Source organism: Martes martes (genome assembly GCF_963455335.1).
Source record: "Martes martes genome assembly, chromosome: 7".
Lineage (NCBI taxonomy): Eukaryota > Metazoa > Chordata > Mammalia > Carnivora > Mustelidae > Martes > Martes martes.
The window spans coordinates 18,249,602-18,273,235 of NC_137894.1; the positions used below are offsets into that span (position 1 = coordinate 18,249,602).

The 23,634-nt window shown below is 54.6% G+C and overlaps 1 protein-coding gene across 1 annotated transcript in view; it reads left to right on the forward strand.

Annotated features, from left to right (window-relative positions):
• LRRK1 (leucine rich repeat kinase 1) overlaps window positions 1-23,194 on the forward strand; it is a 122,898-nt gene extending 99,704 nt beyond the window's left edge. Inside the window, exons 24-34 of the mRNA XM_080808394.1 lie at window positions 745-994; window positions 3,070-3,236; window positions 5,149-5,346; window positions 6,378-6,655; window positions 8,568-8,762; window positions 9,301-9,452; window positions 14,847-14,964; window positions 16,052-16,168; window positions 18,660-19,510; window positions 19,866-19,967; window positions 21,810-23,194. Of these exons, the coding sequence (XP_080664520.1) occupies window positions 745-994; window positions 3,070-3,236; window positions 5,149-5,346; window positions 6,378-6,655; window positions 8,568-8,762; window positions 9,301-9,452; window positions 14,847-14,964; window positions 16,052-16,168; window positions 18,660-19,510; window positions 19,866-19,967; window positions 21,810-21,987 (2,606 nt within the window). The 3' untranslated portion in view covers window positions 21,988-23,194. The remainder of the gene's footprint in view (window positions 1-744; window positions 995-3,069; window positions 3,237-5,148; window positions 5,347-6,377; window positions 6,656-8,567; window positions 8,763-9,300; window positions 9,453-14,846; window positions 14,965-16,051; window positions 16,169-18,659; window positions 19,511-19,865; window positions 19,968-21,809) is intronic.
• Window positions 23,195-23,634: the final 440 nt, after the last annotated feature.

Genomic DNA, 23,634 nt, shown 5'->3' on the forward strand with positions numbered 1-23,634 from the left:
TGACAGCTGGGGGTGGGGGAGGGGCATTCCATTATCACCTGAGACAGGGCTGCTTAGGAGACAGCACCACGAGCCAGCGGGCAGGATGTGTTACAACTGGGCCCACAGATATAAGATGTGCCCAGAAGGTTCTAGAAGTCCCCCCTCCGACCCTGCGCAAGGCAGGCCATCAGCTCTCCCTGAGGCCCCTTGGAGGCTACTTCTTTGCACCTCCTTTCAGAGGCATGCAGAAAAGCTGTGTGTCTCCTGCCCCGGGGACCCCAGGTAAAATGACGGGGTTCTGTCTGTTATAATTTGTACTCATTTCTCCCCTGCATTGCCCTTCTAGGAGGGATCATAGTAATTGCAAGCCTTATGTTTCTAATTTTAAGAATGGCTCCTTATTGGTTGTGGTTCAGTTGCCGGAGCGTGGCATAGCTCAGACACAGCCCGAGGCATCCTGTTGGGGCCCAGCTGTGCAGGAGGGATCCCCGACCTCTCAGCCCCTCCCTAGCCAGCCTGCTGAGGGTCTAGACCACCCACTGTCTTGTCCAGTGCATCCCTGACCTTTCCCGATGCTGAGCTTTCAGGATCTCGCTCTCCAAAAAAGAACCCAAGGACACAGTCATGGTTCAGCCACTCCCTAGGTCCAGGCAGGGGCACCCGGATCCCCTCCTATGAAAAGCCCACCCAACCTGGACGCTGCTCGGGGACCCACCTGTGGCCGCCTTCATGTAAACCGTCTCCTGGTCTGTCTGCACTTAGCCCTGACAGCCACAGAGAGCGACGGGACCCCGCTCATGGAACAGTATGTGCCCTGCCCGGTGTGCGAGACCTCCTGGGCCCAGCACACGGACCCGAGTGAGAAGGCGGAGGGCGTGCAGTACTTCGACATGGAAGACTGCGTGCTCACGGCCATTGAGCAGGACTTCATCTCCTGCCCCAGACACCCCGACCTACCCGTGCCTCTCCAGGAGCTGGTCCCCGAGCTGTTCATGACCGACTTCCCGGCCAGGTAGGGCCACAGCGCGGCTCCCCTGATTCCTGCTCTCCTGCCAGCTCTAGGAATAGAAGGAAAATTCTCCTTGGCCTTCGAGAAGGGGGTGCTCCCTGACCTACAGCCTCGTTTTCCTTTCTTGGCAAATGCAGGCTCCTACGGCTGCCCCAAGGCTGGGCGTTTGGGTCCCCTACTTCTCTGTTCCTGCAGTTAAGTCGACCTATAACCTCAGATAATGACTTTGGAGAGAAGGCTGGAGAAATAGAGAAGGCTTTATGGTCCCACCCAACAGGAAAGGGTCACCAAATCCAAGTGCTGGGTCAGAGAGGGGCTGTTCTGTAGTCGTGGAAACCAGAAGCTCTGACTCGGTCTCCCTGGAGATGATTTGACATTGGCGGTGACCCACTATTTTGCAGTTATGAAGTCCCGTTGTTGCCTTAGTCAAAAGATGGCTATACCTGGCTTCTTTAAAGAAAAGTAAACTTTTGGGTGGTGGCGGTAAGAATATTTATATTCTCATTTTTCCAAATTGCCCCTATCCCGGAGAATCCATGTGGAGCAGTGTGAGATAGTGCAGGATATGGGTCAGTCTATCGAATTAAGAAATTGCTTCCTACATTGGAGGATGTCACCCCATAACCCTTTCCAGGTGCCCCAGTTACCTTGCTGGTCGAAATGATAATTCTGCAAAACGAGCTCCCTTTATTCCTAGAACCCTAACGTGAGGGTTATCTTTTCTCGGAGACCATATCCAGAGTTGTATAGAAGCACGGATCAGGTTTCGGAGGGGCGCCCAATGCGGCAGCCCCAAATGTTAGGATTTTCATTTATTTGCTGAACCTTGTTGGGTTTTTTGCCTGCACTGAATCTGGGCTGGGGCACCTACTGTATGAGATCAGGAAAGCCTGCTGGGTTTGGATCGAATGGCAGGCCGTAGCCTGGTCCTTCGCTGAACGTACCTGGCGGCTAGTTGAAAAGCCCGACAATGTGGACAGGATTCCCAGCCCAGCAGAGGCTCCCTGGAAATTTGAGCTGGGGCCCAGCTGGGCGCTGAAGCATCGCACCCCCCACACCAGGAGTTTGGGCGAGTCGGGGTTGGGGAAGGAGTTACCAGGCATCCAGGGAGCCCTGTCTGGTGGCCCTGAGTTTATAGGAGTCCTAACAGAATGCCCCGAGGGGACTCCCCAGCATTGCTGCTGCTCCCCACAGGCCCACATGGCCCATGCAGGCAGTTTTGGGGGGAGGGCACTTGGAGAAGAGCCCGGCTTCTCTGCAGCACCCCCCGAGCTGCCTGGTGGGCTCAGCCTGTGCAGCCAAGACGGCTCCAGGGGAGACACCTGGCTTAGGCAGCCTGTGAGGGACCCAGACAGACTTCAGCAAAGCAGGGTGAGGCCCCGAAGTCAGAGGGCCTCTGGACTGCCTCCCCGTCCCTCCCTCTATCATCCCTCTCTCTCTCTCTCCCCCTCCCTTCCAGGAGTGACTTAGTCTTCCCAAAAGCCCAGAAGGAATCTCCCCTTTACCTAGAATTGGAACACACCAACCAGGAGGGTCTAAACTCCCTGCCCTTGGGTGAAACCCTAGCCAGCGACTGCACACAGAGCTCGTGCCCCTCAGAAGCCCTCCTTGGCCACTTACATCATGCTCCACTTAATAAAAAGAAATAAGGAAACGATCAACCTAGCAGTGGATGAATGTATTTTGTCTGATGGGTGCTAGCCCTCAAAGCCCAGAATCTTTGGGAGGGAAACACCCAAAAGAATTTTCTTTCCACGTGGGCCACTCTGCAAGACATCCCCCTGTGCTATCCCCCCGTGCCACCAGCACACCTACGAGGCAGTTTCCATTATGAGCCCACTTTATGCAGGAGACCTAGGCTTGCTGAGGCTACGTAACCTGCCCGCGGCCATGGCTTATCCTAGCTCTGCCCCCATGGGTGGCTTTGAACTATGACTCCCTGCTGTGGGAGAAATGACCAAGGCTGTCCTCGCATCCACCCATCCTGGGGCTGCCCCCGCCTCAGTAGGCCCCTCTGGGGGACGGTAAGGAACCAGCTGGGGAGGTGCAGTCTGACCCACGTGTTGTGCTTCCGGCAGACTCTTCCTGGAGAACAGCAAACTGGAGCACAGCGAGGACGACAGCAGTGTCCTGGGCCAGGGCGGGAGCGGCACTGTCATCTACCGGGCCCGGTACCAAGGCCAGCCTGTGGCGGTGAAACGGTTTCAGATCAAGAAATTCAAGAACTTGGCCAACGCCCCAGCGGGTAAACGGGGCCCCGTGTCGTTTCTTTCGAGACCCGTGCTCCCTTGGTCCAAACTTGCTGCCACCTCGGGGAGACTGGAGGAGGAGGGTGGACGAGGCCAGCGGAGGTCCCTGGGCAGCCGATGTGCCTTGTTCCTGGCAGGATGTGGGACAGGCCTAAAGGTCAGGCTGAGCCACGCTTGGAAATTGGGAGATTATTTTCTCATCTAAAGGCAAGACCCCAAGAGCATGAGCCATCCTTACAGTTTCCATCGGCTTCGCGGCCGACGCAGGCCTGGCACGTGATGGGTGCACACTCAGACGTCAGGTGGACCCTCATCCTGCAGGACCCCCTCAGCCATGTCCACTAAAGGAAGGAAGGTGGGAGGCCAGGTCCAGGTGAATGGATGGGGAAGCCAGCGTGGGACGGCTTCTCAGCCACCCACAAGAAGGAGGAAACCATCTCTTGCTTTGGCACATCCAGGCCCAGACTCTGTGTGCAGCTCAGAGATGTCCTCTACCTAGAGCAACCCATCACCACTGTACACCCGGCTGGTGCGGGTACTGGGTGACCCCCTCACTCCCAGCCGGCTGGATATCACGTGTCTCACTCCCCTCCCCGCCCGGCTCAGCGCATTCATCCTTATGATCATTCAGGTCATTTACACGCTTGGTAGGAAAATCAGAATCAGAGCAGTACCAAAAAAAAAAAAAGATCAGAAAGGAAAAGACTAATTGTTACTCTAGGAAGAGAATGACTTCCTGCACAGAAAAATCCCAGAGAGTCTGCTGACAAATGTGAGAACCAGTCAGAGTTTCCCAGAGTTGCCAGACGTGAGCTCAACCTCAGAATTCCGCAGCGTTCCACGGACGGGGAAGGCAGCAATTAAAGCGTCCAGTGTGGAGGGATAACTAGTGTATATCGTTCAGTTCTCATTTAAATCCCAGTGAGGATGTGCGTGCCTGTGTGTATGTGAGAGAGAGAAGGAGGTCTCACTCACTGACTCTAAATGTGTATAAAATGGCAAAATCCCCCAGAACAGCTGAGAGTCCTAGAGAGGGAGACAAAGGAAAGAGACCTGCCCAGCAAGATCCCTGATTTTGAGATTGAGCGTAGGGGAGGTACAGATTGGGACGCAGGAGGACAAGCAAGGCCTGGTCGAGCCCACTTGGTGACCTCAGGGCCAGCCACAGACCAGTGGGTGGCATCTTGCCCACCCCCCAACGTGGCAGGAGAGGCCCTTTGGGGGGAAGAAGGGGACCCCTTGGGCAGCCACCTTCCGGGGGTTACAGCACAGACCGGAAATTGGCCACTCCTGCCGATAGATGTTGCTCCTCTGACCTGAGATGACGTGTCACAGGCCCACGGCAGCCCCAGGTCTCTCTCTGGCTGAGGAGAGAAAGCTGGCTCTGTCTTGCCTTTGGAGGTCCAGGCTACCTGCGGGGAGTCAGGTGGGCCCGCCCTCAGCATCCCTGTGTGTGAGCAGTCAGGGCCCAGTTACCTGCCCGTCCTGGGGTTCGAGCCAGGCTCCAGGTGACACTCAGGGAGGCAGAACCAGAATAAGCCGCCGCAGTGACCCTCCGGGGGGCCAGCAGGGTGGTGGTGTGAGGGCTCCGAGAGTGACAGGATGGCAGGGACACACGCAGGAGGGGGGACAGGAACCGCCCACTGTGTTGGGATGAGTTGAGCACCTGAGGAGGAAGGGGCCCGGTACTAGACTGGAATGCCTCAGGAACACCACCGTCTGGGGCCAAATTCTAGGGGACAGTTTCGCAACCCCTGATGTGTTCAGTACCTTAAAATGTTAGTGCTGCCCCCTCAGCCCCTCCGGTCCCCGGTCCCCGTGGGGCAGCTCTGAGTGTGGCAGGACCCCACCTGAGTGGCCTTAGAGGGGCTCCCCAGACAGCCCTGACGGCCGCACCCTCCCTCGCAGACACCATGCTGCGGCACCTGCGGGCCACCGACGCCATGAAGAACTTCTCGGAGTTCCGGCAGGAGGCCAGCATGCTGCACGCCCTGCAGCACCCCTGCATCGTGTCGCTTATCGGCATCAGCATCCACCCGCTCTGCTTCGCCCTGGAGCTCGCCCCGCTCGGCAGCCTCAACACCGTGCTGTCGGAGAACGCCAAAGGTACCAGTCGTGCTCCAGAACATTCCCGGGGCATTGCCTGGGGCCCGGCCAGATACAGCCACCCCGCCCTGGGAGGCTGGCAGTCCAGACCCCGGGGAAGCTGGATCCCCGGGGGTTCCCTCCTCCCACCCGGCCTGGCTGTCGGGGGCAGAGCACCGACTCCCTGTGGCCCAAGAAAGGCACTTCCCCAGGTCTACACTGAGTGGTGGTGGTGTTGGTGAAGCTGGAGAAGCTTATGGCTTAGAGTTGGAGGGAACCACATTCCAAGTCGCGGTTCTCTGCTGTAATCCTGTAAGTGCCTCGTGTGCTGGCCTGTAAAAGGAGGGTGATAATAGTCCCACTAAGGTGGGGGGGCAGTTGAGGGTCTCAAACGAGGCAGCCCAGGGCAGCCTGAGCAGCAGCCTGGTGCCCACCCGCCCACCAGCCACGTAAAGCTCTCCTTTCCCCGGAATGCACAACGTGCGTCCATCATCGCTCAAAACAAACAACAAACAAAACAAAACAAGAAACAAACAAGCAAACAAAACACTGAGGTCAGGTTTTTTTTTTTATTTTTTAATGAAATTTTACAATAATTTTCCTCAGGAAATGAATAGGGAACTAAGTTCCAAAGAGTGGACAGAAGGAGAGAGGTTGTGCTCTCGTGACTCAGGCAGAAGAAACACACTTAAACTCAAATCATGTCTCCGTCAACGGAGGAGAACTTTTTTTGAATGAAACTCTTACCCCGCAGCCCACCCCTTGACAGTAGCATGAGCTTGGCCTGCGATGAACTCTAGGAATTTTGAATCCTTGCCCTTTTAGTTAAAAACACCACCAATTCCAGGCATGAAGTACCATGAATGACGCTGTAGAAATAAGCATCTCTCTCCTAAATACTGTTTTATTTCAGAAAGTCCCTCTCTGTCTCCGTGGGCATCCAGCATGGAGAATGAGAAGTGTCCATAGGATATAAAGTATCTGGGGAGAGAGAAGGTGAGAAAAGACTGTTGTCGTAATGGTAGTTTGGTATTTTTTTTTCCTTTGCAAAGATTCTTCCTTTATGCCCCTGGGACACATGCTCACCCAGAAAATAGCCTACCAGATCGCGTCCGGCCTAGCCTACCTGCACAAGAAAAATATCATCTTCTGTGACCTGAAGTCGGACAACATTCTGGTCTGGTCTCTGGACGTCAAGGAGCACATCAACATCAAGCTGTCGGACTACGGGATCTCACGACAGTCATTTCACGAGGGTGCCCTCGGCGTGGAGGGCACCCCCGGCTACCAGGCCCCAGAGATCAGGCCTCGCATCGTGTATGACGAGAAGGTACCCACACCCCGGCCCACTGCCGGCCCCCGGCCTCTGGGAGGCCAGCCAGGCAGACCTCATGGCAGCCTCTGAGCTCCGTTTCCCCAGACACATTCCTCTCCCTCTTCCGTGCTCGACCAGGGGGCTCTGGCTTGGATCAGAAATGCACAGGGGTCTGTGCCCACTAGGAATGTCAAGGTTAAGTTCTCCTTAGCTTTAGGAACAGTGAAGTCTCCCACCTCTGAAGTCTCTAACCTTGACTCAGAAACATAGTCAAGGTGAGTCCAGGACAGAAATGGGTCTGGATTTGGCTCCCAGCTCTGCCATTTAGACATATACAGTGGGGACAGTGGACCAGCCTCCCCGGGGCTCATATGGAGCACTCAGAAAAAGGACAGCAAAGGCTCCTGGCCCGTAGGTGCTGTCTACAAGGCGTTGCCCAAGGTCAGTGCTGAGGCAGCATCGCCAAAGCTGGGAGAAGAGAGTGAACTCTAACAGGACAAGAGTGGACTCCCTGAGCCACTGCCTGGCCAGCCTCGGCCAAGATGTTAGCTGAAGGTTTACCTTCTTCCCTGAAAGCCGCTTAGTAGCGGCAGGCACAGAGACAACTTAGACCCATCTTCTAGCTAGTGCCAGCCCTGGTTCATCAGTCCCCCAGCACTGAAACTCCCCTGGTCTACAGTTTTTCATTATTTGGTGATTTACAGATGAGTTATTGCCTGGTTGCTTCAAGAATGACCTAAACAGACCTGTAGTCCCCATGCTGTATGTTACCTCCCCACGATATTTTATAACTGGAAGTTTGTACCTTTTGGCCACCTTCGTATAAAAAAAGGAGAAAAGAACGACCTTAGTGGGGCACCTGTGGGGCTAAGTCGGTTAACTGTCCAACTCTTGGTTTCGGCTCAGGTCTCGATCTCAGGGTCATGAGATTGAGCTCCACTGAGCTTGGGATCTCTTTCTCCCTCTCCCTCTGCCCCTCCTCCATCCCCCTAAAAAAAAGAATGACCTTAGCGTGTGGGCTAACTCATCACCTGTGGCTATTAACCAAAATAGAAAAGGCAAATCACAGTGATAAAAATAAGAGCTTCTTAAGTGGCAGGTGACACAGACCAGGCACCTCGAAACTAAGATTATAACAGGAACCTTCACATTGAAAACTCTCAGGTCTGTCTCAGCCATCCTCCTGCTAAAACGTTATCTATCTCTCGGCCCTCACGGAGGCCTAAACTAACTTCTCCTTTTTGGGCCCTTTGAGGACATTAAACTTAGAGGAGTCAACATTTTGTGATTTAGGAGATATTCCCCCTTTATGATTTGCATACACTGCTCTCCTGGTGCCAAGCACATTTAGCTGAGGGTCTTGTTCTCTTGCCTTTTCTTGATTCTCAAGGATGAGGAGTGTAGCATCCTTGGAGCCCTTAACCTGATGGCTAGCAGGGTCCCCGTGTGTGTTTATTGGATGGATGGATGAGTGGATGGGTGGATGGTTGGGTGGAAGGAAGGAAGTATGGGAGGATGGATAGGTATGTGGACAGAAGAACAGATCACCAGATGGATGAATGGGTAGACAGGAATATAGATAGATAAATATGCAGAAGGATAGGCTGTCAAGTGGATGGATGGATAGATGGATGGATGGATGGATGGGTGGTTTGTTGGTTGGATAATGGATGAAAAGAAGAAAGGGAAGGAAGGAGGGAAGGATTGGAAGATGGATGGCTAAATGGACAGAATGATGGTCAGATGGTTGGTTGGAGGTTTGGACAGGTGGGGAGTGAGGGATGCATTGATGGATGGATCGATGACTGTGTCCCTTTGGGCAGGATCCCTGGTCCGATTGGTCTTCTGCTCCCTCCGTCTCAGGGCCAGCTTCTGAAAGCTGCTGGGCCCGGGCTGGGGACCTGACTTGGCTTGCCTCTTTGCCCAGGTAGACATGTTCTCCTACGGAATGGTGCTCTACGAGTTGCTGTCGGGACAGCGGCCAGCGCTGGGCCACCACCAGCTTCAGATTGCCAAGAAGCTGTCTAAGGGCATCCGCCCTGTCCTGGGGCAGCCGGAGGAAGTCCAGTTCCATCGGCTCCAGGCACTCATGGTGGAGTGCTGGGACACGAAGCCTGAGAAGGTACCCAACGGCCTGGGGCCTGGGGGCCTGGCCGCTCCCGCCCCTGTGGTGGTGGAGGCTCTGGATGTCCAGAGCCCATGTGTATGTCTCCTTGCCCATCCTTCACTAAGGGTCTAGAACAAATGGGGCAACCCTTATCCGCAGGAGTCATAATATTTTAAAGCTTAGCTCTTTGGGGCAAGAGGCCAGGGGTTTCAAGGTTAAATAAAATGCATTTATCAAATTAGACAGTATGGATTTAATGTGTTGGGAGTAAAATAAGGTCTGAGGAAAATTCTCCGCAGGATTGTACATCCATGGGCATGGGGGTCATAATATCGAATTTAAGCTGACAGGACCGCCTAAGTTCAAGTTCGCATGGAGAGTGAGGACCCAGGCCACCAGACACTCTGGCACCCGGAGTTGTCTTGGCCTCTTCTTCTGAACAGCTTCTAGTCCTTCCTCCCTTGTTCAAGACCATCGGTTTCATGGACAGGGTAGGCGTCCATCTGGCCACAAGCGACCCTTGCTCACGGCTCTGGTGGCCTCTCTCCCTCAGCGACCGCTGGCCCTGTCGGTGGTGAGCCAGATGAAGGACCCAACCTTTGCCACGTTCATGTACCAGCTACCCTGTGGGAAGCAGACGTCCTTCTTCTCCTCCCAAGGCCAGGAGTACATGGTGGTGTTCTGGGACGGGAAAGAGGAGTCCAGGTAATGTCCTGAGGCTGGCCGTGCCCTGCTAGTATCGGGGGGAGGGGGCGGGGGGGACTGTGGAATTGGGGAGCAGTCAGGGATGACCATGCTGAGAGGCGTCTAATGGACGGCGGGTTGAAAGCCTGGTGGAGTTCGCTCCAGAGAGAAAACAGAGTCCCCACGAATAGAAAGGCGTGTAGGCGTTCGCAGTTGAGAGGGACAAAGAGAAGGGGTGAGTGGGGTCAGCAGAGGCCTTTGCTCTTGTACTTGTTTTTTTCCTTCATTCCATCCCCTATTTCACCCACCCACCCCCGTCCCCCTCCCCTCTGGCAACCACCAGTTTGTTCTCTGTGTTTAGGAGTCTGTTTCTGTTTTATTTTTTCTTTTGTTTTTTAGATTCCACATGTAATTGAAATCACATGGTGTTTGTCTTTCTTTGACTTCTTTCACTTAGCATAATGCCTCCAGGTCCAGCCCTGTTGTTGCAAAGGCCAAGATGTCATTCTTTTTTATGGCTGAGTAATATTCCGTGTGTGTGTGTGTGTGTGTGTGTGTGTGTGTGTGTGTGTGTACCACATCTTTATCCATGTGTCTGTGGGTGGACGCTTAGGTTGCTTCCATATTTGGCTACTGTAAATAATGTTGCAGTAAACAGGGATGCACATATCTTTTCCTTTTTTTTGTTTTTGTTTTTATTTGAGAGAGAGCACGAACAGGGCTGTGGGGGTGGCAGAGGAAAAGGGAGAGGGAGAAGCAGACTCCCCACTGAGCAGAGAACCCAATGCGGGGCTCGATCCCAGAACCCTGGGATCATGACCTGAGCCAAAGGCAGCTGCTTAACTGAGCCACCCAGACACCCTGTGAAGCACATATCTTTTCAAATTAGTGTTTTCATTTTCTTCAGGTAAATACCCAGAAGTGGAGTTAATGGATCCTATGCTATTTCTATTTTTAATATTTTGAGGAACCTCCATACTGTTTTTCCAGAGTGCCCGCGCCAGTTCATATCCCCACCAGCAGTGCGCGAGGGTTCCCTTTCCTCCGCAGGCTCTCCAACACTTGTTGGTACTCGCCTTTTTTTTTTTTTTTTTTTGGTTCTTGTCTTTCTGACACGCCCTTCTGATAGGTGTGAGGTGATCCCTCACTGTGGGTTTGATTCACATTCCCCTGATGATCAGTGATGTTGAGCATCTTTTCGTGTGTCTGTTGGATGTCTTATTTAAAAAAGAAATGTCTATTGAGGTCTTCTCCTCATATTTTATTTTTTTTAAAGATTTTATTTATTTATTTGACAGAGATCACAAGCAGGCAGAGAGGGAGGCAGAGAGAGGGGAGGGAAGCAGGCTCCCCGCCAAGCAGAGAGCCCAATGTGGGGCTCGATCCTAGGACCCTGGGATCATGACCTGAGCTGAAGAAAGAGCCCCACATCAGGCTCTCTGCTCAGTGGGGAGCCTGCTTCCCTTCCTCTCTCTCTCTGCCTGCCTCTCTGCCTACCTGTGATCTCTGTCTGTCAAATAAATAAATAAAATCTTTTAAAAAAAAAAAAAGAAGAAGTTTTATGGTCTCAGGTCCCCCCTTTAGGTCTTCGAGTTTATTTTGAGTATTGTGTAAGAAAGTAGCCCAGTTTCATTCTTTTGCATGTGGCTGTCAAGTTCTGATTGAACAACACTGATTGAAGAAACCATCTTCCCACCCATTGTGTATTCTTGCCTCCTTTGTCGTGGAGGAACTGACCACATAACTATGGGTTTATTTCTGGGCTCTCTATTCTGTTCTGTTGATCTGTGTGTGTTTTGGGGCCCGTACCATTCCGTTTTGATTACTATGGCTTTGTCGTTAGGGTTCAAAATCAGGGATTGTGATACTTCCAGCTTTAGTCTTCTGTCTTTCTTTGGCTTTTCCAGTCTTTTGTGGCTCCAGACAAATTTTAAGATTATGTGTTCTCGTTCTGTGAAAAATGCTGATGCTCTTTCGATAGGGATAGTATTGAATCTGTAGATGGCTTTGGGTAGTATGGACGTTTGAGTAATAGTGACTCAACCAGTCCATAAACATGTGTCCCTTTATTTGTGTCCTCTTCAGTTTGTTTTATCGATGTCTCAAGTTTTCAGAGTACAGGTCTTTTGCCTCCTGGATTAACTGTATTCCTAGGTATATTATTCTTTTCGGTTCAACCGTAAATGGAATCATTTTCTTAACTTTTCTTTCTGCTAGTGTGCAGAAACATGACAGATTCCTGTATATTAATTTTGTACCCTGCAACTTTACTCAGGTCATCTATTAGTTGTAATAGTTCTCCCATCCTGGGAGGATTTTGTTTTAAGATGGGTGCTATTCGCAGTTTGATGGCAGAAGAAGCAAATGATGCCGGGGGTTAGGGAGAGAGGACGGTGACTGGGGTGGGGTTGTCGAGCAGCGAGAGGGGCAGGGGACCCAGAGCTAAGCAGGACTGGTGCCCTTACGTAAGCAATTGGTGGGCCTTCCCTTCTAGTCGCATCTTTTTCTCAGTGAAGTGACAGGAAGGATGAAGCATCGGGAGAGGTTTTGAATATTCGAGAAGACGACGTCATGTGACATGAGCATGGGCACATGAGACCAGGGTGGTGACAGGGCAGCCCTGAGGCCCTCTGGCACAGAGGTTATGTGCCCCCAGCATGCTTTGCTGTCCCCAGATTGCAAGCTGGGCAACAGTTGGTTTTAAGCAGAGTTGGGTTTTTGGCAGGAGGGAGAGAAGGACATGGACAGTGGAGGTATTTTCAAAAGGGTCATAGTAGAGATGGATCATAAAATGATGGGGCCATAAATGGATAAGGAATAACGGAAAGTACCAGAGAGTCCTAGATCTTAGCAGAGTGTGAACAAAACCAAAAACTCTGTGATGTTATGGTAGTGGGTGGAATGTTCTGGAAAACTCAGGGGTAGAGGTCAGAAAATAGATTCTTGACACTGAGTGGGTGGGAGGGGTGCAAATATTAGTAAAGACGGGATCCGACACGCAACTTTGAGAGAGGGTGGCTGGGGTGAGCTGAGAATAAGATCACTGGGAAATGAACAGGAGGTCACAGGAACAAGATGCCAGGGTATTGGAAAGATCAACTTTGCATGCGCCATCTGGTGTGAGATCCTTCAGTCCTGGTCAGGGTATGAGGTCTTTCCCACCCCCTCATGGGACATCTTCAGAGTCACAAGAGCATTTCATGGCCTGAATAGTCTTCTAAGCCTCATGGCAAACATAGGCAGGTGTCACAGTCGAATAAGGCTTCGATAAAGTGGAGCTTGAGACACGACGAGGTAAATGGAAGAACTTTGCCATTTTCCTAAGATCCGTCCAGGTGACGTTTGCGCCACGATGAATGCCGTGGGGACTGAGCGCTCTGACGTAAGACATGGTCTAAGAAACCATGCCCTAAAGAAATATGTATATTGGTGCGTGTGCATATTTATTTATGTTTACTAATATTTATATATGTAAATATATATTTTTTCAGTAATTACATTGCCAGGCATTACACATTGTGATATTTGGCATGCAAAGTATGAAAGATAGATTAAATTTAAAAAAAAACAGTACTTCTGAATTTAGATTTTTGGATTCATGATAGATTTTATCTTTAAGAAAAATAAACTCATGTTTCCTAGCCCTGCCCATTGATAAGGCCTACCAGTAACGACCATTTAGCAATCATGACTCCCGGGACCCAGATGGTGGGTCTAAGCACCCTAGTACTTAGTACTCTAAGTATATAAGGAACCAGGGCTTATTTGAGAGGTGGCTGACTCCAGGTCTGGGACAGGAAGATGGCCGGAACATCTGACACACCAGAATCAAGAATGCCATCAGATACTCGTGAGGGGAGATTAAAGGGATTTAGGAATCAACCCAAAGAGGTTCCTGCTGGCCAAGGATAGGGCAGTTGGCCATTAGTAAGAAGAATTGCAGTGGGTTGAGACACGTCAAATTTTTTAATTTATGTGTTTCTAATGCTACTTAATAAAAACAAAAAATAAATAAATAAAAACAGACAAACTGGGGTGCCTGGGTAGCTCTAGTCAGATAAGTGTCCAGTTCTTGATTTCAGCTCAGGTCATGACTTCGGGGTCTTTGGATCAAGCCCCACATGGGGCTTCATGTTCAGCGGGGAGTCTGCCTAAAACTCTCTCTCTCTCCCTCTCCCTGTGTCCCTCCCTCTGCTCACACTCTCTAAATAAATTAAGTCTTAAACAAAAGCCCCTCGTTGATGACCACTGAGGGCTCCGACCCATTATTTTGAAAACTAGTATATTCAGAAAGAATCGCGGTTTTATTCTGCCTTTTCTATGTGAACTCTACCCCAGGGTAGCAAAAGAGAGAAAAGCAGGAAGTTTCTCTTTTTAGAATGAATGAAGCTAATACATAATAGTAATACATAATACATAATACATAATAATACATAATACATAAATAGACTGCCAGAAATAGAATGTCAGCCTTTTGCAATCTTTATTGCAATAATGGATATAAGGCAGTGATCATTCATGATCACAAAAGGAGCGAGAACAGGACATTCCCAATAGAAATCCACACCCCCAATGAGGAAATGTTCTTGCCTAAAAAAAAAGCAGAAAGAATCTGATCAAGACTCGAGACTTGGGGCAGGGGGGAGACAGATGACACCCCAGGGATGTGCGGACTGCACAGAACACCCCCAGCATCCTCAGTACATAAACTGCCAGAGAAAAAAGAGAAGGGGGAGGGGAAGCCAGTCTATAGACTGAGAGACACAAATGCGCAAAAGATGTGTGTGACCTTGGTCAATAACTTCAGTCTCCACTTCAGACAGTGAGGACACGGGATGCCCACGGGGGACAGTGGGGAGACAGAAATGTGAGGGGCAGGCCAGTTCCATTGAGCAAACAGCAGCCCTTATAAATGACAGCGTATTAGTTCTCAGAGCTCTCGTGTTGGGGGACGTGTTTCAAGGACCCCCAGCTTACTCTGAAATGCACCCATCTGTCTTTAGCCTTGACTTTGTCTGCTCTGATAAGGAGGGTCTCCCCTGTTCCTGGGTGGTGGCAGGTATGGCCAGCGGGAGGGGTGAGTGGCTTTGATGGAGATGCGGCCACCTGTGCCCTTCTTCACACCGGGGGGCAACTTCTTGGACCCTCCAGTGTCACAGACAGAAGAGAGCCTTTCTTCCCATTGGGAATGCCCTCCCACGGCCTGAACGTTCAAGCAAGGGAAACAGAACCCACCTGCACCCAACGCCGAGAACGGTTCTCGATTCTCTCAGAACGTGGCCAAATTCAACCCTGGGTTGGAGGGGCTGGAGGAGGCAGCTGATGTCCTCCCCCAAGGCTGCTCAGGCCAAGCCAAGAGAAGGGAGGCAACCCCCGGTCACCGTGCGCTGACCGCACAACTGTCCCTGACTCTAGAAACTACACGGTGGTGAACACGGAGAAGGGCCTTATGGAAGTACAGCGGATGAGCTGTGCGGGAATGAAGCTGAGCTGCCAGCTCAAGGTCCAGAACTCTCTGTGGACGGCCACCGAGGTAAGTGCCCCCGCGCAGGGCTCTCATCGAGCTGGGCAACACAGGGCGCAGTCCATGCCGCGTTTGGGGGGGGGGCGGGATTTAGCAAATAGGAACACAGGATGCCCAGGTACGTGGGATTACCAGATAACCCCAGCCCGCACGTGTGAGACCCCCAGAGCAGTGCCAGCAGCCCTGAGAAGAAGCAGCAGCGCAGCGTGTCCCCAAAGGCAACAATTGGCCTTGTCCCTGGCGGGTGACCAGGACTCAGTCGAGAGAAGTCTCAGGTGTGGGAACCCCGAGAAAGGAGAACTCCATTAGGCTGGTGAAGTCACTGGGTTTCTCATAGCACTGCGGGGTCTCCCCAGCCAATCCACTGAGCCCTGAAGGCATTTTGCCTTCACATCCAGGAAGTCATCGGAAGGCCCGGGGAGCTGTCTTCTGAGAAACCCAGAACCGCACAGCGCAGTGAATGCTCTGGAGCTCCAGAACTGTGCGGGGCGTGGCGAGGGGGCGTGGCGAGGGGGCGTGGCGAAGGGGCGTGGCGAAGGGCGGGGCATTGGTGCCTCCCGCCCCGCCTCTCAGAGGACAGATACGGGAGTCTGCCGGAATGCTCATCGCCGTGTAACTCCCGGTAGCGAAAACTTGGGAACAGACTGAGCTCTGACAGCAGGTTAGGCTGTGGACCCCCAGGCGATGGGCAGCGCAGAGGCGCTCGAATTCCCTGGCGGGCTCACACACGCTTCCCTCCACCTGCCGTGCGTGGTTGCGGGAAAGGTGAGGGAACAGCGCAGTCAGCCAGTCCCACTTTGGCCAGGAATGCAGAGACACACACACAGACACTCAGGGGAAACGAAGTCTCCGCCCCAAGTCCCCATGGTGGTTTTCTCCAGGTTACAGGGTAGGGGCGATTCTGTGTTTCTTCTTTAAACTCTTGTCATTTTCAACATCTCTACAAAGCAAAGGAAGATGCAACCAGCCAACCAGAAAGGCCCGATCAAGGTTGCTTCCTAAGGCTCAAAGGGATTCCCAAGGCAGAAGGGACCCTGAGAGAAGGTGGCAGGCACGTTCCCACTGGGGTCTCACGTTGGGTTGTCTGCCTCTGTAGGACCAGAAGATCTACATCTATAGCCTCAAGGGCATGTGTCCCTTAAACACACCCCAACGGGCTTTGGACACCCCGGCGGTTGTCACCTGCTTGTTGGCAGTGCCTGTTATTAAAAAGGTGAGGTCGGGGTTGGGGGAGGTGGATGCCCTTCCGTTGGGGTGTCCCCCCTCGGCTTGGGGGCGGGGGTATGAGGAGCGGGAGCAAAGCCAGGCCCTCTTGGACCACCGAGCCCGCGGTCAGGTCCCAGTCAGCTTCAGAGAGCCCATCATGAGTGCCTTTTCAGGAGCCCATGGAACTCGCAAAGCAGAACTCAGGGCTGAGGGGAAAGCTTGCATTCCACCTGCAAATGCCACAGTCCCATATTTGGGTGAAGCGCTTTTGGCGTACAAATGGTATAAAGAGCCGTTGCGCGTGTGCCCTTCCCCTTCGGGTAGCAATGGACAGGTGCAGGCAGCCCTGCCCACACCCCCGGGGAGCAGCCGGCTCCACGTGCCTTTGGAGTGCCCACGGTCAGCCCCAGACCTTGGGTCCCTCTTTGTCTTGATCTTCTAGCCCCCACCTCTCTGAAATGGAGCCCCAGGTGGTCAATCCCCATAGCCTGGGTCTCTGGCACCTCTGCAGGGCGGACGAGCCTCCCCACCCATCCAGCACCGCACTCTGGGGTGACCCTTCTTGCTAGGAATGCACCTCTGCCACGCCACCTTTTATTCAGTTCTCAAGGTCAGGGACACCAAGCCTGCTCTGAGAAGCTGCCCCAGCCCTACAGTGGTGCCGTCTGGCTTCTCGGGCCTCCGACCCCAGGCACTGCTCTTCTGCCTTTGCCCCCTGCCCCGCCGCCTCATCCCCTGCTGGTCCTCCCCGCTCCTTGTCAACGCTCAGGGTGTCATTATCAGTGGTGTTTGGTTAAAACATGTTGGCTGTCATCATCCAATTTCAGTTTTCCCATCTGGAAAATGAGGATAAGAAGAGGTTGAAAAGGGTTCTCTGAGCATAACATCGTCCAAGCTCTGGACCCATGCACTTAGGTAAATGTGAGAGCATTATTATGACTTCTTAACAGTCGTGAAATAGATACGCTCTTTGCCCTACTACAGTCTATTTCTTTAAAAAAAAAATCTGAAATGAACCCTAGAATCATTTACGACTGTGCCCCATGGGCGAGGCTGGGCAGCTTGGGACCCCGTCTGCCCAGAGCCCAGGAGAACATGACACAAAGCGTTATTTAAGGCCACTGCTGGCCAGAGCCCCCGAACCAGGGCACCACCACCCTCACGACCAGGGGGAATAAAGCGGGCTCTGTGCGGAGCCTCCCTGTCAGCATGCCTGCCCCTCGGAGGCTGTGCTGCCCCGTGGCCGCGACGGCAGGCCCCTGCATTCTTGCACGCGCACATTCACACCCAGCCGGACTGTGGGGCTCACCGCCCTGACTGAGGCCCAGAGCTGGGATTCAGATAGAGACGCTGCTCCTATTTGCTTTGGCTGCCTTCTTCCCGAAAATTCTGAGGATGGATTTTGATAAATGTTCTTAGGGCTCATTGACCTTGCTGTTGTGCTCTCGTTACCTTGCACAGCCTGGCCTCCCCAGTTCCCAGGTAGCTTCAGGTCCCAGAAGGGGGACTTTCTGCTGCCCACCCATGCTGGCATGAAGCCTGGGTCCCTGCTCTGTGGTGGCTTCGGCTTTATTCTCCTGAACTCCTCCCTCCCACCTCAGCCCTTGCCAGGCATCTGGGCTCTGCAGCTGCCCTCCGTTCTCGGCTCTACAGAGGTGCTCCAGGGAGGCCTGCAGTGGGCCCAGCATCCAGCACTGTCCCTGCACCTTTGGCTATAGAAGATGGCACGCTTCACTGTGGGGGCGGAGGGCAACCCCAGGACCCTAGCACGGCTATCTAGGCATTTCAGAATAGGTGTGGGAAGTGGGGAGTGTAGGCACAGGGTCCAAGAAGCGCCTCCATGAGAGAGTTGAGCTGGAAGCGATTTCTTCAAGGGTAGGCTCAGCTGCACACATTGTCTGCTGGAGCAGAACACCAGGTGGATTCACAGAGATGGTCGAGACTCAGCCCTTCCACGTGGCAGGCCCGCACCGAGGAGGCAGTGGCGGGCACACCGAGCCTGCTGTCATGGAGCCCCCGTCTGGTGGGGGCAGCCGGCAGGAGGTGGCAAGCACACCCACATGCTGCCCACGACTGCTGTCACATCATCAACAAGCAGAGCTCATGGGAAGGAGGGAACCACGTCCTGCCTCTAGGGAGGCGCGTGTGACCCGAGGCAGAAGGCAGGCCCTTCCTGCTCACACTGCCGGAAGCCAGCCTGAGTGCAGGCAGGCCCCTTGATTCAGGGCACACCTGCCCTTCCCCCATGTGCCAGGGACCACGCTCTTCCCCTGCGCGCTCCTCTCCTGCTCCTGGCAGGGAGGGTGGGTGGCTCTTCTGGGCCTGAGTCGCACCTGCTCTGGGAGCATGCCCAGAAGGTCCTGCTGGCGGCCCTCTGCCTTTCTGGGAACATCGCTCCTCTGAGGGTGCTGGGGTCAGTCAAAGAGGAGTCTTGTGCCCACTCCGCTTCTCTCCCAGCCTGCGGGAGGCTCACGGGCAGTCCCGTCTTCTCCTCGCAGAATTCCTACCTGGTGCTGGCAGGCCTGGATGACGGACTTGTGGCAGTGTTTCCTGTGGTGCGGGGTGCCCCGGACAACAGCTGCTCCTACCTGTGCTCACACACAGCCAACAGGTCCAAGTTCAGCATCCCAGATGAAGACACGCGGCAGAACCCCTACGCCGTGAAGGCCATGGAGGTGGTCAACAGCGGGTCCGAGGTCTGGTACAGCAACGGGCCGGGCCTGCTGGTCATCGACTGTGCGGCCCTGGAGATCAGCAGGAGGCTGGAGCCCTACTCGGCCCCTTCGGTGGTCACCTCGGTCGTGTGCAGCTCCGAGTGCCGTGGGGAGGAGGTCGTCTGGTGCCTGGACGACAGGGCCAACTTGCTGGTGATGTACCACGCGGCCACCTACCAGCTGTGTGCCCGGTACTTCTGTGGGGACCCCAGCCCGCTCAGAGACATGTTTCCAGTGCGCCCCCTGGGTCCGGAGTCCCCGGTCAGCCACGCAGCCGGCTCCAAAGAGCCCGAGGGGGACTCCATCGCGGACGTGAGCATCATGTACAGCGAGGAGCTAGGCACACAGATCCTGACGCACCAGGACTCGCTGACTGACTACTGCTCCGTGTCCTCCTACTCCCCGTCCTCCCCCCACCGGGCCCCCACGTCCCCCTCCAGCCTGCCCTGCTCCCCGGCCAGCTCTTCCAGTGTGCCTTTCTCCACGGACTGCGAGGACTCTGACCGGCTGCACGAGCCCGCCTCGGGCTCCGACAGGTCTGAGCACGACCTGACGCCCGTGGACGGGGACGCCTTCAGCCAGCACCTGCAGGCCGTGAGGATCCTAGCCGTGAAAGACGTCATCTGGGTCCCCAGGTACGTTTCCCCGCAAGTGGGGCACGCTCCCATACCGCCCATGGGAGCTGGCCGAGGCCGCTGCGCTCCCTGTGTTCTGGAGCCTGGAGGGGTCTCTTTAGAAAACCTGAGAAGGGCCCCCACGAGTGCTCATCTGCCCCCCGAGGACCGCCAGGCAGAGCCCCGGTCTGCAGTGATTCGGTTTCCCGCTGGGAAAGGCTTCCTGGGCCCGGCAGTGGCGCCCTCGCGGTAACCCAATCCGTTCTCACAGAGACGGCGCATTTGTTGCCTCCCCTCTGTGCACGCCGTCCCCCCCCCCACCCCTGAGAGCATGCCCTGGACAAAACGCTTCCCCTTCTCGGGTTTGGTTTCGCAGGCGCGGCGGCGATGTCATTGTCATCGGCCTGGAGAAGGACGCGGGGGGCCAGCGGGGCCGCGTCCTCGCCGTCTTAAAAGCCCGGGAGCTGACTCCACATGGGTAAGCCTGAAGGTGCCTCCTTTAGGCCCCCCAGCTGTGGTGCGGGGAATCCGGACCCCTCTGCCAGCACCCGCTACCCACGCAGGGGCTTCTCACCCTTCTGTCCTCCACCAATAAATGCCATGGTGGCCAGAAGGCAGAGAAGGAACAAGATGAGGTCCTCCAGGCAGCTCCTCGGAGCTCAGCAAATACTAGCTGAACCGGGCATCACGGGTCATGGGTCCACAGATCCTGGCTGGCTGTTTCTGGGGTTCCCAGTGCACCTGTGGACTGAGGGTCCTGCCTGGGGTCTATATGTCCAGGGCTGGAGTCCAGCTGCCATTGACATGGGGAGCTGACTGATTCACTGTCCTTCCCACCGAGTAGGAGGGCCCTTTCTGGGGTCTCCACCTGCCCAGACAGCCCCTAGGGGAGGCACAGACCTGGCACACACCACCCCTCCCTGTGCCCAAGCCCAGGCTCTGCCATGGCTCCATACCCATCTGTCGGGGGGCCCTACCAGGATGCAGACCAGACTCCACCATGAGGGTTGTTCTGGGGCAAGACAGCCTATCCGGATGCAGTGTGCGTGGCTGTGGGCGTGGGAGGCTGGCACTGGCCAGTATCCCCAGAGTTCCCTGCCAGCCAGCAGTACGCACACCTCACTTTGTCTACTGAGCCCCATCCTGCAAACCTCCTTGATGGAGAAATGCCATGAGGCTTGTTTGCCCTAGAGCAGGATAACGGTGAAAGAGGAAACATCTGTGGCAGGTCCCTTCCCTTGCCCGAAAACACGGGGCATCCTCAAGGACCCACCAGAACCACTGACCCCTGGTCTGCCACTGATTCCAGAAACAAGATCTGGGATGCATTGTGTGTGTGTGTGTGTGCGCTGAGCCCCAACTGAGTTTGTGGGTGAAGTAGTGACCACATCACAGGTGAGGGGGGTAGGGGAGCTTCTGGGGAAGCAGGCACGTCTGTAGAGCCCAGGCCTGTGGACCTCACCTCGCCCATCATTAGTGTCCTTAAGTTTTTCACTTGTGGTATTTTCCTGTGCAGCCTCCAAAGGCAGGTTTACTGTCTTGTAGGGAGAAAGCAGCCCAGGCAGCCAGCTGACACTGAGGGGCATAGCCCGATCCCACCAGCCTTTTGCCATGCATCTGAGACATTGATTCTCTTGGCAGATAGCTAGTGAATGCCTGCAGCGTGCAGGGCCCTGAGGTGGCCAGAGGCCCTGCATGTCATACCGGTTTGCACGCTGGCCACAGGGCAAGGTGGTGAGTGCTGGGACATGGGCTGCCCAGTCCGGCTGAGGCCTAGCAGGAAACCTATGGTGTGTGCACAGATCGGCAAAACAATCCACAGCCTCCGAAAACAAATGCGTATAGTTAGGGCATGTTGGCACGGGTTTCCGTCGGTTATACCACCCTGGATTTCCTAAGCACCAAGAACTTAGCGTGGGAGGAAGAGCTGGGCCTGAGCTGACAGCAAGGAGAACCGAGTCAGTGCTTCAAATCCGTTAGTGTCCATTGACAAGCAGCAGTCAGAGGTGATGGTGCTTTCTGGACACTTGGGGGTCTCGGTCCAGTGACAGAGGCTACCTGCTCTCTGTGGAGTGAGTCCCTTACAGACGGTCCCCATGCACATGAAGGGATGCCCTAGGCTCTTCTTTAGTTAGGAAGCCTCCGCCCACGGGCCAGACCCCTGGGGGAAGCAGGTGCAGCAGAGCACAGCCTGCTGTCGGGCTAGGATGTCCAGATGCCCCCCCTCAGCCAGGCTCCCAAGAAGTTGCACACTGAGGTTCCTGGCCCCAACCAAGTGGGGACCCCTGTAGATTTTCTCAGACCTCTTCTTTCTCTGTAGGGTGCTTATGGACGCAGCCGTGGTGGCAAAGGACACAGTCGTGTGTGGCTTCGAGAACGAAAACACGGAGTGGTGCCTTGCTGTCTGGAGGGGCTGGGGCACCAGGGAGTTTGACATTTTCTACCAGTCCTATGAGGAGCTGGGCAGGCTGGAGGCTTGCACGCGGAAGAGAAGGTGATTCCTATGGAATGACAGTCGTGGAGACCTGGCTGCCCCGGGCCACCCCTCCGCCTGCTGCCTGCTGCCCCCTGAGGACCCAGAAGACCAACTGGATTTGCCCCTGAAACATTTGCTGCTAGAAGTGCCACCACCACTTTGGCCGTGGTCTGGGGGGCTCCCCGGTTCTCCAGGGCAGAGCTAGTTGCCTACCTCCATTCTCCCATTACGGGTTTTACAACCCACGAGAAGACGGTGGGGCCTGGTTGGGAGCAACTGCCCCTGCCTCCTCTCTGAAGTCCAGGAGCAGGGGAGGGGGGCCGCGCTCCGGCCTGGGTCACACAAAGCAGGGCTGGGTCTTCCCGGTCCCTCCCCAGGTCTCAGATGGAGTTACGCTAGAGGCTCTCAGCTGGGGAGCAGTTTGGGGGCAGGGGCGGGAGGGGGCCGTGACCTCTGCCCCTTCCCCCAGTGGTCTCCAAGCTCTCAGCCCATTTCACAAGTCCCTGGGGCTCCGGGGCCCCGCTTGGGCAAGCTGAGATCAGATGTCTCCCGCTCAGGAAAGTCTCTGCCTGAGAAGCCCTCAGAAGAACGTCGGGGAGGAGCACTGCCCAATCTGGGGGATGAATGAGTTCCTTTAAGTGACACAGCCAGAAAGCCAAGAGCTCGCGCGGGGCCCGGAGCACCCACTCGGCCCCTACATTCTTCTCCTGCCGACAAAAGGCCGGGGAAACTCAATCAGCGGGACTTCAGAAAGGGCCGTGTGTTTATAGCTTCGTACAGTAAACTCAGACGCAGCTGGAGCACAAACCCTGTCTGTTTGCACGTAATAATCTTGTTTATCACTTTAACAAATTAAGTAATAGCTCAGTGGTTAGGCCCCGGTTGTGAAATCACCTCGTGCGGGGCTCCCACCAAATCAGGCGTTGGCTCAGCATTGACGGCACTCGTGGACAGCGAAGTCTAAGGAGCGAAATGGTTAATGGGGGATGTATGGGTCTGAGAGCCACCCTTTGTGTAAATTAGTGCACACACATGTGCACACGGACCACGTGGCTCCCGAAAGGAATCATCTGAGGCCACTGGACCCGGAATGGTGGTGTGAACGTGAGCTCTTCCTCTGGTTCAAGTTGTTGACCTTTTTCTAAAATTAAGTTATGCAGATCCGACTTAAGATTGGCTGGGATATGTGGGCAAAGGTGGTTCCTTTTATTTGAAAATAAACCAGTTCTCTTGAGAATGATGTCAGCCTCTGTCTGTAGAGCGTGTTGGAAGGACCCAGGCCCGGTCGCTGCTGGGGTGGAATGGGCAGCACCCCCCCGCCGCACAGCTGTCCCCATGCAAGCAGCCCCATCGCAGCCCCCCACCCCCCCCCAAGTGCACAGCTGTCCCCATGCAAGCAGCCCCATCGCAGCTTCCGCGAGCACAGACAGCCGCTGCATCAGCCTCAGCCTACCCACTTCCTTTCGCTGCTGGCCTGGGCATCGAGTCCAATGGGGACTGCGGGTCTCTGCCTCCCACCTACGTCACCACCACATCCTGCTGTGGTCCCTCAGGTCGGCCTTGGTACTCGTCACTCTCCTTCCCTTGCCATCCCGGCACCCCACAGCTGCCCGCTGCTCCCCACATGCAAACCGGGTCCCATCCTTCCCCTGCCCCCATTCCATGCTCT